Source organism: Planococcus citri, chromosome 1 (assembly GCF_950023065.1).
Source record: "Planococcus citri chromosome 1, ihPlaCitr1.1, whole genome shotgun sequence".
Taxonomy (NCBI): Eukaryota; Metazoa; Arthropoda; class Insecta; order Hemiptera; family Pseudococcidae; genus Planococcus; species Planococcus citri.
In genome coordinates, this window is record NC_088677.1 from 39,964,658 (window position 1) to 39,983,412 (window position 18,755).

Consider the following 18,755-nt stretch of genomic DNA (forward strand, 5'->3'; position numbering starts at 1 on the left):
TCGACCAAAATTTCCAACAAATTAAATAAAGAAAATGGATATTTTTTTCTATTATTATCTATACCTATAAAAAATACACCCCCCCCCTCCTAAGAAAAAACACACAACCAAGTTACAAACAAGGAAAAAGTTTACAACAACGAGGTGAAAGGCCTAGCTGTTTGTTGAAATTTTAAAAAAAATTCAATCCGCTTTAGCAGAATAATTCGACTTGTAGAAAGTAGGAGTTACCCGAACCTGTTCTTGACAGGGTATTTTCCATTTTATACGACTTATTTCAGTTTCACGTTTTGCTAATTGCGTCGCTATATCATTAATATCTCTCATTTCGTTAACATACGCACTAAACTTTTTCACAAACCGTTTAACCGCTAAAAAAAAATTCACGTTTAACGATCCATTATTATATGAAAAATTTTAATTTCACATCAACGCTTTCAACGGATTACCTTTTCTTTCAAATACGATAAAATCAAATTGCACTTTGCTGTATACTTTTTACAAATGCGATGAAATTATAGGCACCCATGCTGAATTCATTTCTCTGTACGTGCATTATTTCGTATTCAAGTTTTTGTCGGGTTATAAAAATTTACGGTTTTAAATTTAAACATTGGTATATGTATATTGTATATTATAGGTTTGTATGTAGTAGGTATACGGAAACGTATCTAACATAGCAAGTAAATGATAATATTCCGAGACAGTTTGCTATTCTGTTGATGGCATTAAACAGTTCAAAAAGGGAATAACAGTTGTAGTAAGTAAGTTACTTTCGAGAAATCGATTCTAATATTAATTTCACTCTGTGTATTCTGATCGCTTCAGTTTAAATGAAATCGTAACAACGGCACGTTTCTTTCGACACACACTGCGTCGCAGATATGCGTTTAATATCTTATAAGTAGTATGAGCGTATTATTTATGGCAGCCTTACAACTATACGTGGTAAATTCGCCGACTAAAAACCTCAATTACACGCCTAAGAACTCAGATAAGCTAACGTGAAATGGAAAATGGTAACTGAAACTGAAAAAAATTACACTACTGACGCGGACGTGAGCCGTGAGCCAGGATAAATTAACCATTGAAGGGTCAAGTAGATAAAATTTTCAAAACTGGCAAATTTCAAAAACCTGTATCAAATAATTCAAATTACTTTTAGGTAGGTATCTAATATTACGCAGCCACTTGAAATTTGTATACAGTTTTCCAAGTCGCATTCAAACTCACGAGAATATTTTTCCTCAAGTAGGTACCTACATATGTTAGTTCTTAGCAGCTCCTCCTAATTTAATTTTGGACAAAAAAAAAATCGTCATTGATCAAAAACATTAAGGAGATTAGGTGTTTTTTTTTCAATGGCCACATAAGCAAAATTTCAGAGCGTGAAATCTGTTATTTGAATTTTTAAAAATTTTAAGCCCTATAAAAAAGTTGAAGTTTCAGACAACTGAAACAGAGCTGAAATATACTAGATTATATCCCACGTTTATTTGAATGAATTGTTGATGATTTCGAGCCATTGTGAAGTCTATCTTCTAGTTTTTAAAAATTCTACAGAAATAACTTATTGAAATTTGCAAAATGCAAACTGGAAATGGAATTATTATAATGAGTACATATCGCAGTAGGTACTTGATTCGATTAATTTAGGCAGGAATTTTAAAAAATTTGCTTCTGTGAGTTGAAATACTTATTTGTATCAACACATTCGGTCATTTTTTAAGGAAAAATAGAAATCGTATTTTCAGGGCTGGGAGTTCTGAAACAATTCAAAACCGCGACAAATCGACTTCAGAGGCCAAACATAAGAGGTGTAAACCAAATTTAAGTTCCACGCCAATGGATTTTAATTGGACCAAGATTCAAAATTTCGGGCATAAAATTTAAATTTTTAAAAATTTGCCCGACGAGAATCGAAAAATGAAATTCAATAATTTAAATTTGGCAGGTAGTGTTTTTTTGAACACACAGATCACAAATTTTGATAAATATTGCCTAATAGCGTATTCAATTTCAAAGATAGATCTTTTCGGTGTAGAACTTTTGTTGTTCGGCTTTAAAAGTTTCGCTCGAGTAGGTAAATTTTCTAAACGAAAAATATAAATAAATTAAATAAATATCTAAATAGAATAATAAAATAATAATAAAAAATTTTAAATATTCCTGAAGGCTAATTTTTTTGTTGTTGAAATTTTTGCACAATTTTAACTAGGTACTGACTCTGACTGCTTCGATTTAGGAAATTTTAGAAAAATTGAATTCGATATCACGTAGATTACAATTGACTTATACATTTGCATGGAAAAAGTTTCGTTCTGATCTAAGCGATCATTTCTGACTGTTTCCTCGTGGAATTGAATGTAACTAATGATACTCCTGGCGCAGAACCCGTATCATGCACACAGCGTCTGAATCCACCCCGATGATGTGTTTTCGTTTGCAATCAACATTATTTTGCAGAAATGATAATGTGTTTCTTTTGGACTGCAGTCTCCTGACGGTTAAGCAATGTACCTACCTACATAGACTGTGCATAGTCTTAGACACCAATTGAAAAGCACCACTTCTAAACTGAAGTACAGACTACAGAGAACTAGAAGGTTTATAATTTTTCAAATGCAAATAATTTTTTTAGGCAGAGCGCAGCGAAGCAAATTCGAAATATTGTACAGCTTTGTATGATCATTGCATTTTTGGAAAAGTTTAATGATTGATTTAGCTTTCTCATACTACGTATTTATGTGAGCTTTAGATTTATCACAAAATTAGCCATACAACAGTATAGGTGTATAAAATGGACATTCCAAATCAAGCAACTAGGTACACTTGTTATCAAAAATAAAATGTGATAAAATTTGTTAAACAAATGACGATAGGTAAATGCTCGATTACTCATTCAATGACGAACAAACTTTCATTCGATACAATTTTACCCAATAATGTGTACTTGCAATTTCACACCGTTTATAATCGTGTTTCAGCAAAAAAAAAAAAAAAAAAAAAAAACACAACAAACAAAAAAAAGTGCGATTATACAATAAAAGCCATTACTCGATGCTGAATTTACTTACATAAGCAATTTAAGCGTTAAAAGTTTGTAATTTGTAAAGGTCGTTTTCGTTAACGCGACCCATTAACATTAACACACTACAGTAATGTCAATGCGCAGATGATCACAAATACGACCGCTTATTATGCTACATGTAGATTGCAGATACGTATTAAACCTTGTAAAATAGCCGAGGTGAAGAGGAATAGCGAAAAATCTGCATTTTTTACGCAATACCTTCGAGGCTTGGTTACATTGTTTTATGTGTACCTACGATAGCCGTAGGTACAGCAAAGTGCCGAAACAGCCACAAAATACATATCTAGAGCTTCATTATTTTAAACGAATGTTCTTTTTTTTTTCAATTTCCCAAACCTGATGTACTTATGTTTTTTTTCTACCTATTTCAAGAGATCTTTCGAAAAACTAAGTTCTCCAGATTGAATATTGAGTGCTATGAATTTTGTAAAAGAAGCATAGACAAAGCTCACCAAACCGTTCTTGGCTTGGTTCATCACCCTCAACAAAATATGTTTTTCAATATTGCAAATCAACTGCAAAGTAATTTCCTAAACTGTTAACTTCCTAGTGCTGATTCAGTATCGAGAACTAGGTAATTACCGGATAGTTTCGGTTGAAAACCATCCTGCTTGCATGATATTCAGCACAGATAAGTACCTAATAAGTGGTATCATTGCGTTACATCGAGTAATTAAATAGATAATATCTTCGATGAAAACAATTTACAGAGCAGAAGAGAGGGGCAGAGGAGGAGAGAAATACACCGAAAGACTTTTTACCAACCTTTATCAATTTATTAAATTTTTGTTTGCAGCGATTATGGTATTACGAAATGACGTCGCGTTGGTAGGTCGAGGTTGTTACTAGATATACCTACGTGTAAGCAGCACCACATCTCGTATAATGCATTAAGAACGACAAATATTATAAATAAACTCGGAGAAAAGCTTACGAATGGAAAATATACTTTAATTAAGAGTTCAAGGCACATCCACAAAATTAACTAGGAACAAATTAACGGCTAATGGATTCGTGGAAAAGGTAACCCGTCATGCTAAGGGTAAAGAATAAAGTACCGAGTTAAGCAAAAGGGAAATCAAAATTACACGATAAAGGGTTATGTTTGTTTGGGTTATCAGAGAGTACGCGCTAATGACAATTCGTCAGTTTCTAATAAAATATCCATCAACAGGGTTAAAGATAACGGAAATTATTCCATTAAGAAAGAGCAACGCGTTTCTGCGAAATTGATGCGCCCGGTAATTGAAAAGCAGTCACCGTATTTACGTTGCCCGGTAAAGCAGAGTTGGTTACTGGCATGGCATACGTTGGATTGTAAATTCAACGACGCTTGCGGGTCATTCGCATAGTGTAGCTTTCGTGTTGTTATACAACTTGAAACCTTATCCCTATACAAATAAACGTATTTCAAGTTCATTTTCGTGTCGATTGTTTGTACCAAAATGATGCAGATGTCTTTCCGCGTGATGTCCCTTATATTCTTCGTTCGAATTTTACATCATGGGGTATGAAATTTTCATTGGCGAAGTAGCCAAATTTATACAGGATTACTTTCAACTTCAAATTATCTCAATTTGAGATTTTCACTCAACATAACATAGATCACTATAACAATTAATTATGACACATTGAAAAATCTCACTATACCTAACTGGGTGTTCCAACCCTTCCTACCTATTACCTAGCTACATAGTTGACATCGAACGCGAGCTACTTTCAACATTTCGAATTTTCGACTGCAGAATAGAATTAACGTCAACTTACGTTGATTGCTCAGTGTGCTTCGTGAAAATAAAATGTTTTGAAAATTTTATTATTCTAAGAAATTCATTGTTTGATTTATAAATATTTGATGACCGTAATGCTTCCAGCTGCGGATGAAGAAATTAACCAAACTATACAAGTATCTATGTACTAAGTAAGCAGATATATGTACAAGATTGACAATATTCACAATTTTTACTTCTAGTGAGAAAATACACCAACCAAATGAGTCCTCGTTTCGTTCTTACAATTAAATTGGTAATAAGCGTCAAAAACGTGAGATAAGCAGCAGGTAGATATACACGAAGAAAAGGTACGATTCGTCAAAATCCCGAATATATACCAGGTAACCTATCAAACGTTTTTCACACTATAGATCACGATATAACAGGGTATGAAAAACAATGAACCTCGTTGACATTTTTATAGATTTATTTACTCATTTTACGTTTATTTTACTCGTAAAAACCAGAAAAACCACGGATCCAAGACTTTGAGTTTCCTCATTCTTCTTCACTCCTCCCCCCACGTAAAGATGGCCTACTCAACGTCCAACAAAATGTGAACAAAAAAAACTGTCACACGCCGCCGATAAGTTATTGGCAATAACTTGATCCTGGAATTATTTTGAAATGCTTTTAGACATACGATGTATCTCTAAACAGAAACTAGGCTAGGATTAAATTTAGACGGACACTCCAAAACCTCCGGACAATCAGAATTCATTAGAACAGCCATTTTGCAGTCATCTACGTTTAACCAACGCACTCGTGTGGTTTCCATAGTATGTGTGGTGTGGCGACGTTGTACGTATTGTTCAAATGCATATCAACTGACCCAATGCGGTTTTCCTGCCCTATTTTTAGTTCGGCCAAACTCCGAAACTACCTAATTAATCCTGAAATGAATCTATCGCTTGTCTTAGGTAGGTATACGTATCAACTTTTAAATACCTATACCCAACGTTTGATTTTACCTTAAACTTGCCAAAAGCATAAACTTTCAATGGATTAACGAATGTCTATAGGTGAATCGTATGATAAGCGCGAAAACCACCATACATTGGTGGACAGGCTAGCAAACATTTTTTCTTCAAGATCCTAAACGCGTATATGTCTTTGTATACCTTCATCCCTCTACAACATTTCATCAGTTAAATTTCGATAGGTAGATCTATTGCGAGTTTTTTTTTTCAAATTGATAAATAAGTGGAGCATAAAAAATTTCATACGTCACTGATTTTCTTAAAAAATGCATAAATTTTCACCTGAATTGGTGTGCATACTTGGAGGAAGTGGAGAGAGATACTCGCAATAATATTGTAATCCTCTTAACTTGTCATGCCTTGCCAGTCGTATTAAAGTGTCAGAACAATGTTTAGCTTATAAAGTTCGAAGAATGCACTTATTTAAAACACAAACAAACAAATGAACAAAAAATCGTGTGACTTTTTAGAAGCCTTCCACTCATCCAAACACTCTAAATTTTTGAGGTTTTGTCGTTAGTAGAGGCTGAATGTATGTTTTGAAACATTCAGTACATATGAGAGGGGTTTTGCGATAAGGTCCCTTGTGGTGATATTTCGATTTTTCCAGGAGAGAGAAAACATCGAATCGCTTCGATTTTTTCGATTTTTTTTTTTTTTTGATTTTCGGGTGCAGTGTTGTCTTGCGCATAGGCTGGATGGGAAATTCAGACTACCCCGCAAAAAAATACCGAGAAATTCGGATTCGCCATGAGATTTTACATAGGTAACAAGTAACAACAATAAAATAATTTTTCCATCGACATTTTTTTTTTTTTTTTTTAAATCAAAAACAAACAGAAACTTTGTTTTTGATTTCCCAAAAATGTGAGTTTTTGAGTATTCGTGTTCAAATAATTTTTAAAACGTGAAGTTGATGAGATAGGCGAAATCTGATTGCACTATTCGATTTCTCGTGAAAAAGTAAGTCGGAATCGCCAATAAAAAAAATACATCGAATCACCACAAGGGTTCATATCGCGAAACGCCTCTCATATACTGAATTTTGCTCGCGAATGCTTTTGAAAAAAGTATTTTATTAATTTTCAAAAATTATCCTCCAGAAAAATTATCATGAAAAATGGCGACAGGACAAAATTATTCATTTCTAAACTATATAAACATCCACAATTTGAACAATGGATGGCTAGAAAGTTTTCATGAATTTTGAAAGTAAAAAAAAAATTAAAAATATGATTTTAGAATTCTACTTTTAAAGTCATAGGTACGAAGTTCCAAACTGAAGTATGAAAAAAACAACATCCGTCCTCAGCTGAGTGATTATATTATGTAGATTTTGCAGAACGTCAATAGCTCCCCCCCCCCAAAAGTTGGAAGCATTGGGTCAGTGGATAGGTAAGCATATCATTTTTTGAAAATCTGGGAACCATGAAATTAGTAGCGAAGAAGAGGGGGTGTCGAAAGTAGGGCACATACTAAATTTAAGCGTTCTAGGTTTACTTGGTGAAATTTTGATTTTTTTTCTCCATTTTTGACGCGTGTTATTTTGATTTAGCTTGGTCCGGTTCAAAAAATTTTCAGCGGGTTGGGAGGCCTTGGGATATATATGTGAGGGCGCATACGGAAAGGGCCCTTAATATGACCAAAAAATGAAAAAAAAAAATTTCCTGAAATTGTTGTAGAAACTCTTGGAAAATCGAATGGAACCTTCCATAGGTCCCAATTTTTATCATTTCATCGAATTTTCTTACTTTTAAGGGAAGCATGCATAAATTTATTACTCACAGAAGTTGAAAAATGATGCAAAAAATTTGAAAAAAGACGTAAAAACGTGTAAAAAATGAAAATTTTACAAAAACTCGTGACTTTAAAAAGACACGAGTGGAAAAAATCATAGAAGACTTTTTTCCGGTAGCGGAACCCAAACCCAGGACTTCCGGCAATATGATCCATCAGTACAGACACCTAGACACCGGTATGTATTTTTTAATAATATTAAACTAATTTTATTTTGAAACTACCGAAAAACATTGCCACATTGGCCGCAAACGATTTTCATCAAAACTAAGACTCTAAAATTCTTGATAATATCAACTGAATTGCTCACTGTATCAACTTTGTAGCGTCTAATTTGGCCAGTACAGGTCATTGGAGGGCGTGGGTGAATGTGTGGTAGCATGTAGGACCTTCGAAGTTGGAATAGCCATACGTAATCTTACCTTAAAACAAGGGAAATAATGCAAAACTTTAAGTGAAATTTTACTTTTGGTCGCATGGTCCCTTTTCGTATGCGCCCTCACATATATATATTTTTTAATGAAGATTGAAATTATGACAATTATTGAAAATAGGTACACAACTTCTCACGAATCGTTATGTTATCGATAGAATAGTATACCTAAAACTATGTGTGTCGTATTTCTAAACAGACATTTAAAATTGTATCTTGCTCAAAATAGTCTATGGGCTATACGAGAATGTTGCAACGTAACGATTTTGCAGACCCCGGGCGAATGTAGCGTGAAAAATATCGCCATTACAATCTCAATAAAAACGTCCGCGGATAGCGAATTAATCTTATGCTACTAGAGGTTTCTCCCTCAAAATTAGTTTCTCAAAATTAAAATTGAGCTTTAGTCGGAGCGGCAGATTGTTTTTAATAGCATTTTCGAGGGCCGAACGGTTTTTTATGTGTTCGTTTCGCTTTTATCAAGCTGCTCGAAGAGACTCTGGGCGATATTAAAAAGTTACCGACAGAGCCGCGATTTAAATGTAAATTACGACGGTGAAAGAAATAAACAGAAAATGTGACAAAAAAAAGAGCAAGAAGATAACGTTAAAAAGTTGATAAATCTGTAAAAAAAAAAAAAATGCTTGGTTTTTGCTGCGAGCGTCTTCTCGCGGCGCGCGGCTTTCGGCATAGGTATCTACGATTCGTTTTTCGATATTATTACGTAAAAGTAACCGCAGAAGAAAAAAAATATTGTCTTGGTTTAGACATTGATTATATCTACAGTGTAGTTATTTCAGCAAAGGTTTTACGTGTGTTTGTCTTGCTGCCGCGTTGCGTTGTAGTATTCGATAAAAAAAAAGAGGGGAAAAATCTGATATTTCGCATTATCAACATTTCAAAAGAAAAAATCTTGGCGCCGTTTCAACGCGCTTTTGGTAACTTGGCATAGCCAAGTATACGCCATTCTTGTTCAGCAAGCTGATTATTTGAATTAATTATTCGATTATTATCAGTCGGTTATATTCTCAACGTGCGGTATACATCGTTTATACGTATAGATATCACTACGTAGTTACGTATGTAATATGTCAGTTTGTAGAAAAAATTATTATACAGGGTGTTCCTGTCTGTAAAAGATTCCTGTTGCGAATAATAAAGGCAACCCATTGAGTTTGGCTTGTTATGATGCCGGGAACTATAAAACTGAAGGAGTTCAGTTTAGAACGGGCAATCTAGCGCGTCATTTTTGTTTCGCGCACAACACTCGCAAGAGGGGTTTTCGGAACACGAATTTTTCAAAATTTCAAAATTTGAAGAACTTCTCGTAAGTTACGCTCAACTCTGTAGGTACTTATCGTGACAGTTGAGAGGCGTAAATGAGTACAACTCCGCCTCTTCAATTCGAGGACTGAGCAAACACGCATACGTAAATGAACTAAAGAAGGGTTGCCTATGTTACTGGTGAAAGGAGATTGCTGTGAGACGAGACACCCTGTATAAATATGACTGAGGCAGCTTCTAAATTATAATAACAATAAGTCGTATTCTTCGCAAAATACGTACTTATCATTTTAAATTTATTAGCTACTCGCGCGTTATTTTTCGCTATAAATACCACCAGACAACGCGCAATGTTACCCAAAAACTGCATTCCGCTTGGAAAATAATTTCTCCGTGAACACTTTCATTTTACTAATGCTACGCGAAATGGAGGGAGTGAGAAAGAGAAAACAAAGTGGAAAAAAAGTGAAAAAAGAAAAAAGATGAGCGAAAAGAGAACGAACTACTATATTTTTATATCGAAAGGCTACAGAAATATGAACGAACATTGGGCTGTTTTTTATCCTCAAAAGAAATAACGTAAAAAGGTGCAGGGATGAGGACTTCGAAAGAGCAATATAATAAATTACAACGTAAACGGGCAAATACATTACTGCGCAAACTTAACTTAAATCTCATCCTGATAGTGAAGGGAGAGAGAAAAAAAGCAAGAAAAAAACGATTCAAACTAGATGGGAGGGGGAATGGGTGTTGTTTGCGATTAAAAACTGGCAACGCTAAAGTGTTTTCCAAAGTGGAAAGGTTAAAACGATTTATCAACTTTTTAACGAAAGTGCACGTCCTCTCTCCTTCATAATTTACATTTAAGTTGTTACTACTATTCGATTTTTAAATATTTACGATTCCGTATCAACGAAAAGTATAAGAAGAAGGAAAAAAAAAACAAAGAAAATTGTCGAAAGTCCTAATGCAAAAAATGTAAAGTAGAAAAACTATATCTTATTTACAAGAACGTGATCTTATTACGAGCTGAAACAGAAATTTATCGGTTCTTGGTAACTATTGTTGTATTATTATGTTTAGCGCTGGTAAGTACCTATAGTTCAAGAAAAACGTTCTTTTTCTCAACACCTAGTATGTTATACAACACAATACAGTTTTAGTGCTGCACAAACTCGGCATATGTAGGTAAGGTAGGTATGTATGTACTAAATGTACGTGTAAACTTCTGCAATAAGTCTTACATCACAAACACCTGTATACGTTTAATGTCGAGTGCAAAAAAGATGAAAGCTTTCTTAACATGTGAAAAAATTCATCTTCGCACTCGTGTGCTGTCATAACTTGTGGTTCTACATTAAGAAAGTAGGTACCTACCTACTTATCAGCTTACTGTACTCTGCGCTCGTAAATACGAAGCTAAATAAAATCATACCTTACTCGGAATTAAGTGATGATACGAGAAACCTATACCTACTGTACGAGTATCACATCATCAATAACCTTAATCTTTCGTTGGCAATATCATACATCTTTCATAAGTCAATTTTTGAGGAAATTTACAGAGGTGAACATTCTCAATTTTTTTCTTCAATTTTTCAATTTAAAAAGTAGTTGTACTTAGATAATCATCGTTTTATCCTTTTTAAAACCTCGGTCACGTGTAAAGTAAGTTCAATATACTCATTGTCAGATTTATCATCAATTTTGCAAAATATGCAGGGTCGGAAAATTATCATGATTTTTACGAGATCGTAGGAAGATGAGCGATAAGAAGTAAAGTAAGTAAGTATTTAAATTGTAATTTCAAAATTTGAAACCTTTTTAACCTTTTTCACTTTCGACCAAACGCACTCATCTTATATTTATTCAGCAAAATTCCAAACCTTTCTGAAATTTTTCCTGCTTTTGTTTCAAAAATACTCGTATGAAAACAGGGACATGATTTAGGCCAAAACAACCAAAGTAAATGCCTTGATACCTCTACACCTTTTGGCGGAGATGAGTAAATTCACAATTTTTTCAAATGCAAAGTCCAAAATTCCTATATGCACAACTTTCGTTTAAATGTAGGTATGATATGAATGAATGTTGGTCCATAAAGAAAATTAAGAAATTTCTCTGTACGTAAATAATGTAAAGAAGGTGCGCCAACTAGTGAACGACTCTATTGGGAAAAATATCTACCATTGTATGTTGGCAGCCTTCACCGAAATGATTAAAATGGATGAACCGTATTTTCTTGGATTTTATTATTAAAATATGCGTTTTTTATGAAAGAGAAAAAGGGCTGTTTCAAAAGCTGTGAAAGTTGTTGTTGTTTTTTTCTCCTATTCTTTTTTTTCGAAATAAATATAATTCATTCTGATATTTTCTTCTCCATTACCATTGTTGAAAAAGAGGAAATACGACGAACGTTTGCTTATGCATTGAAGAAAAAACTAACGAAATATAATAATTTAAGATGCTCCAAATTCTGGCAAAATTGTCAACAAATTTTTCAAACGTGAAATTGATTCCTTTTCTTTTATATTGAAAATGGGAGCGAAATTAGACTCGCATTTATTTAATCATTTATTTATTTATTTATTTATTTACTTACTTATTTATTTTCGATGATTTTCCAAACAAAATTTGATGAAATCAAAACAGAAAGATGAAATTTTATCTGTTGACCTCTAGAATCAATTTATAATGGCGGAAGCTAGCGGTGGATTTTTGGATTTTCCAGTTCGCGAAAAAGTGTCATTCAAAAATCTGCTGGAAGCTCCAGAACGGCTAAAATCACCACTAATAGATATTGAAAGTTAAAAATGGGCGCAAACTAAATTTTAACCTTTCATGTTTACGCGTTTGTAAACGAGAAATTTTTCATTTTTCTCAAAGATAATCGATCAAGAACATTTTTTTAAACCGACAGATACCTACTTTGGAAAATTTTCGCATAAATCAATGCTGAATTTTATTTTGGTTTTCACTTACTCTTTCACTTCTACAATAATTTTTTATCGACCCTCTTATAATTTCCACTTTTGTTTCACAGTAAGTATAAGAAAAAAAATGATTATTTTTGTGAATGAGCTTATTGCTGCTCCTGCGGCTCGAAGGTTATGTAGACATACCTACATAGACTCGATATGCATTACATAGATACGGGGAGAGGGGGGATCTCAACTTTCATTATGAAACACCCTGTAGATATATAAATTTTCAAAAAGATTCTAGTGAAATGAGACAATTTTAAATCAGCATATAAATATTTACATAGGTAGGTATTTTGGCTCTTTTTCCGAGTGCGTCGTTTTTTTTTTTTTTTTTTTTTTTTGACAAAAAGTTCTTACTAGCGGTTACAGATCATTATTTTTGACTTATGGTATGATGTGTAATTACAAATATGATAGCAGATTACTCACCGAGCCGAATTGTTCGAAATAGTTTTTGACATCTTCTAAAGAGGTTGCGGCGGATAATCCACCGACGAATATTTTTTTCGTTCTGGTAACCATCTAGAAAAAAAACACAAGTACGTAGATAAAATTAGTTGAAATCAGTTAGAAATACATTTAAGAACCAACACGTATGTGTGAATTTAATCTTAATCCAATATAGGTAATGTAAGTAGGTATAGGTATTCCACCCAAGTCATTAAAAAATAAATTTATTACTTGTTCAAAATCACTTCATTCTCTGCATTCTACGTGATTTACCTACAGTTCATGTTTAGTGCAGTGGTCGATATAAAATTTTCTTGCCACGCATTGTTCAAGTATACAAATTAGGTACCAACTTACTACATATTATTTACATCTACCTGCATTCCACTAGAAAAAAGTCTTCCCAGTAACTATCTAATTTTATTTTTCAGCAATGACGCATACCTATCAGATTGAAAAATCTTACACCAAAATTGCACGCTATTCGCGGGGAATTAGGGCTAAAAATGCAGAAGATAAGGAAGGGCAAAGCATGTTCGATTTTTATAAACCTTACTTTCAAAACCACCCCAAGTAGATACTTAGATAAGCTATCCAGTAACTTGAGCATGAGTTTATGCATTTCGTTCCGTTTCTATAAACACCGAAGAAACATCGATTAAACAATTAGATACCGGCAAGTTTTCAACCAAGTAGGTACATATTGCAGAAACAGTATGAAGTAGGTACACGAATATTTTTTCTTATGCTCGCAGAAACACCAACACTACAACAAACAGTTGGCAAAAATGCGCCCGAAAGAATCTTCGATACTTTGGTATCAGATTGAGTGGCATTATTATTTTTAAAAATTCCAACGTCTGTGTGGAAAAATTAATAAACGCGGTTTTATAATTAAACGGTAATTACACGCTTCACTGTTTTAATTATCAAATCAATTCAAGATCTGCTGATTCGTCTGAAGGGACTCGAAAACTAATAATATCGCCACCGTAATTAGGTAATAATTAAAAATACGTATAAGCGAACAAATACGCGGCAAAATCAAGTCCTGATGGAATACATTAATTTAATTATTTAAATGTATTCCTTTTGCAAGACGGATAAGCACACAAAGTACTGGAATAAAAACCGAAATTTCCATAAAAATGAAGAAATATTACGTGCACAATTCCAAGACAAAGACAAGGAAACATTACAGCGCCAGCTTTTCCGACCATTGCTATGCACAGAGTAATGTATTTGTGTGTGTGTGAACCATGGTATTTACATAGATACAGACTCGTATATACATGTATATGGCTTATACATATATATTTTTCGAGTATAGTAATTAATTACGCATTTTCACATCCACAAAAGATGTAAATGAAAAATGCTTCCATATTTACAAAACACAATACCGTAACATACCTCGCTGGAAATTACAACAGTACCAACCCTACTTATACGCATCATGGTATGCACGTATTACGTAGGTACTTAACTTACACATGCCAACAACGTGAAAGTACACCATGGAGTTTTTAAAATCGAGTCCTTATAATTATATGCGAATAATTCAATTATCAAAATAATTCGATGTAGTAATTACGCAAGCATCTTCCCCTATTCTTCACCCCCTTGATGAATCAAACGAAGAAATAATTACTTGTACGACGTTTCATTGTCAACTATGGATCATTATAAACTGCATGAGCTGAGGCTATACCTTGGTACGTACCTACCTATGTATTTTTTTGCTATGTGTGTACTTTGGTGACAAAAGTTACAGATTTAAGGAGTTCTTCTTAAAATTATTGAAATAAAAACATCCAATTTACCTTCAAAAGGGTTTGTTCATTTTATCAGTAACTAGATTTGTACAAAAGCACGTACAACAGCGCAATGAATTCCATATTAAGCCACCCCGCGAACTTATAAAAGTCGATAAACACATTTTATCAAGTCTAACATCCAAGTCGATACAATAAAATACGTCCGAGTGAGTTATTCTTACCTAGTTAGATTTTATGTTATATTTTTCTAATGCCAGGAAATTACATTCAATAGCGTACAGTTTGGTAGATTTTTATTTCCAGCTCCAGTTTACTGTGCCAATGCGAAAGATATAAAACACACAAACTTCGTATCTGATCATAAATTATCTAGATTATATTCTTGAAATTCGTACTTTTTATTCCGCGTAGTGTGTTACTACTTATCGAAGAAACCTCTCATGTTTATGTATGTATAATCATATAAACGTACCTACTAAATGCAGTATATCTAGGCAGTGGTAGACCTGAGATCATCAAAACTGAGCTTTGGAAATTAATAAATCAACTATCAAGGTATTATCTATACTTTGGTAATTCTTATGAAATTCAAAATTGACCATTTCTGGCGAATAATTATGCTTTTTCAATAAAATGAATAGTTATTGAATAAAAATGGCGGAAAATAGTCCTGAAACTAATGTCAACCACCTCGAGTCGAACCGAATTTCACAATTTCTGACCATTCTGAAGCCTCCAGCACGATGTTCAATTTCTGCAGAATTTCAAGGCGTGGAAATCAATTTATGGGCAGCTAGAATTCGAGTTAAAGCTTATCCTCGACCTGTATAAAAGATTTATTCACATTCAAGTCGATTTTCAAGCGAACATCTCAAGTACGTTTTTCTATACGGTAACCAGAATATTTGCGAGGAAAAAATTCAAAAAATCAAAACGTTTCTATTTGCAGGGAAATTTTTTATTTTTGCACGAATCGCCGTATTTCCATGTTTGAGTCGATTTCGTGGACACCTCAAGCACACTTGATGTAGGTACGTAGAAAAATCCTTTAAAGAGGTCGAGGATGAGCCAAATTTCGATTTCAGCTGGCAAACTTGATTTCCACGCTCGCCGAAGAAATTTTAAAATTTTGGAGAAATCGAAAATCTTGGTGAAGCCCCCGGAATGGTCAGAAATGGTGAAATTCGGTTCGAAAGGGTTGATATTTGTTTCAAGGACGATTTTTCATCATTTTTACTAAATAACTATAATATCTACTTTTATTTTATGTTTTTATTATTTTTTTTGAAAAGCATTCTGGTTTTTAAAAAGTTGGCCAAAAATTTAAAAATCAATTTGGATAGAGGGAATTTTCGCCAAGAAAGTTTCAGACCAGACTCTTTCCAAAAATCGCGGTCCCCTTCACATCGAAGGCGGACTCTCCGAGAGGTTCCCTTATTAGAGTTTCAGTCGAAGAGAAAGTTTTCCAATCACCCTTATCATCGCTATTAGCATCGTGTTAAAGATTAATTCATAAGTATTATGAGGTACATCTGTATCATTGTTGCGAGAATTTTCGTTTGCAGATGGATTTCTTCAAGCACCCATCCCATCGCTTAAAAGAAAAAATAATTATCTACAATTCTTTTATTTACCTTCAGAAGGAGCTTGCTCGTATTTCACTGATCTAAATATAGGTATAGACACTAGACAGAGGTACCCCAAAGTTCATCTCTCAATGTATTCCTTTTTCATCAAAGTGCACATAGCTAGGATTTTGCAAAGAACAATTCAACTGAAAGAAGAGAACCTATGTATGTACTAGGCACGTTGCATAGCCGGAAAAATATTGAAAAGCCGACTCTTTGAATTTAAAATTTGAATAAAATATAGACAAGTGAACATGGCGTAGTCGATTTGTAAAACTTTCTGAATTCTGCAAAATAGTTACATGCAAATTTCACGCATCTGCACTCCTAAAGGAGTTGCATAAAGTAATTGAATATAACATGATGATTTTCTATCGTACGAGTAGCATTGGAAAACGTAGCGTGGCGTGTGTCTATGTCTGTGTTGCATGTAGATAGATGCACCTACCGATACGTACACTGGTGTAATTTAGGCTGCCGCATTACAAGACAGAAGGCGCGGTTAACTGCGTCCAAAACAACCAGTATCCCATACACATACATATGTAGGTAGGTAGGTAGGTAGGTATATCTGCACTCTGCAGTTTAACAGCATCATAGCATCGAAAAGTAAATCTATCTAGTATCACTACTCGTAGATTAAGTATATCGAATCGAGCGCACATACGAGCATGACGTTCGCACGCACCTAGGTCGTAGGTAGAGGTACTAAGGTAGGTGGAGTAGAGTAGAGGTACCAACGAGATTTCTTACGTCAAAAAACGAATCGCATTTAAAAAGACATCACCCGCTATATGTATTATACTCGTATATAGTTACGGAGAAGCACGCTAACGTTAATTCATATCACCGCATGCAATCGAATCGAACAATAGTAGAAATATCAGTAAATAACGATTACAACGAGTATTACTCGAAAACAAAGGCATGTATAAAGAACATGGAGAACACAATGAAAGTTTATCGTCGCGTATAAAACGTCAATGGTGAAATGCATGGCAGCAAAAAAGACCACGTCGAGTGACAAGAATTAGTTATAAATGGTAGCGAAGGTTCAGAGTCGCATAGCATTAATTGTCATTATGATTTATCCGAAATACTGTTAACTTTAACAATAAAACATGTCATATGGTGAAAATTTACGAAATTCTCCCAATTTATCCACTACAGTCGAAATATTTTAAATTTTCCTCGAGGGATAAACAATAAAATGGAAAACGGAGAATTCAAAGAACAATATCCGTTTCGCATCGTTTAACCCGGGCAAGAAGTATTTTATTGCGAAGGGACCATAACGAACAACAATAATTAGTAATGGAAGAAGAGCGGCAAATATCAATTATGCAGCCTATACAGTATTAAAACAAAAGCTCATTTCAACTTTTTCCTCATCTGGTCCTCTCTTTCTCTCTTCGTCACTGATGAAAACGAAAATAGATAATTCTATCGAATTGTGGTAAGTTATTAATAGCGGCGGCAAGTATCTTTTTTCGTTAATTCCATTACGAGCTCGACCAATTACGCTTAATAAGTTATTATAGCCGGAAGAATGATTTGGTTGCGTTTTGCGCTTTTTCCTTTTTCCTCGTCTTTTTCCGCCAAAAATAAAAATTTACCTGCGCACGTCAGTTTTCAGTTTAGAAAACTACAGGTATCTACCATTTTAATAGCATAATAATGCGATGAATCGAGGATTTATTTTCATCAAATTATTGTTAAATCTTTTGAATTCAATATTCGAGATAACAATTTTGTATGTACGAGTATAGCTCAGATGAAGAGTTATTTTCTGGTTTTTTCAATCATGCAGCATCACAACCAATTTATTTGAATCCAAGTCTTATGTATTATAAAAATCGTAAATTTTTCTCACTTTTTTTGTTTAAGTAAATACATTGCGCTAAGTTGGCATTCACGATTCAGCATTCAGATCACTGATTTGATTGATTAATCAAAGTAATGTAATCGAATCAATGAACTGAATGCTTTGAAAATTCAAAATCCACTCAACTTAGCTTAAACATGAGTTTTTGGCGTGGCGAGAGCTTGTCTTTTTGCATGTTAAATATTTTCACGTGATAGGTACCGTACATATTTCAGTGATGATTATTTTTTGCTTCATAAACGATGCAAAGGCTTAAATAAAATGTATTCAGATGGATTTTAAAAGTTTCACTTGAACAGCACTCTTCTCACTTGATGGATTTACTTTCAGCATGCTAGTTGTGGTATATCTATGCTATGCATAAAAAAAGCAGCGGCAGAAGTAGAAGAAGAAGAAGGAGGGAAAAAAAAGTAAAAGGAGATACATAAATATTATGTAAAGCATAAAGATTTTACCGCAATATAGAACGCCAACCGTTGAATGATGAAGTTTTTTCAAGCTTTGATAGAAAAGTGTAAACAAAGGACGATACTTGGAGGCGAAGAATCATGATGGAAAAACAAAATAAAGGGAGTTTTATTTGCTGGAGGATTTGATGTGGCGCGATGTGGGCAACAGGAGCGCGTTTGTAATAAAAGAGAAGAACATTACTTTTCAGTAAAGTCAACAC

General features: G+C 33.9%; 1 protein-coding gene across 2 annotated transcripts in view; it reads right to left on the minus strand.

Moving 5' to 3' along the window:
- Window positions 1–18,755, minus strand: part of Rbp6 (RNA-binding protein 6) — a 324,961-nt gene that overhangs the window by 75,864 nt on the left and 230,342 nt on the right. For both annotated transcript variants that reach the window (XM_065344750.1, XM_065344752.1), the window contains exon 6: window positions 12,774–12,866. In XM_065344750.1, the coding sequence (XP_065200822.1) occupies window positions 12,774–12,866 (93 nt within the window). The remainder of the gene's footprint in view (window positions 1–12,773; window positions 12,867–18,755) is intronic.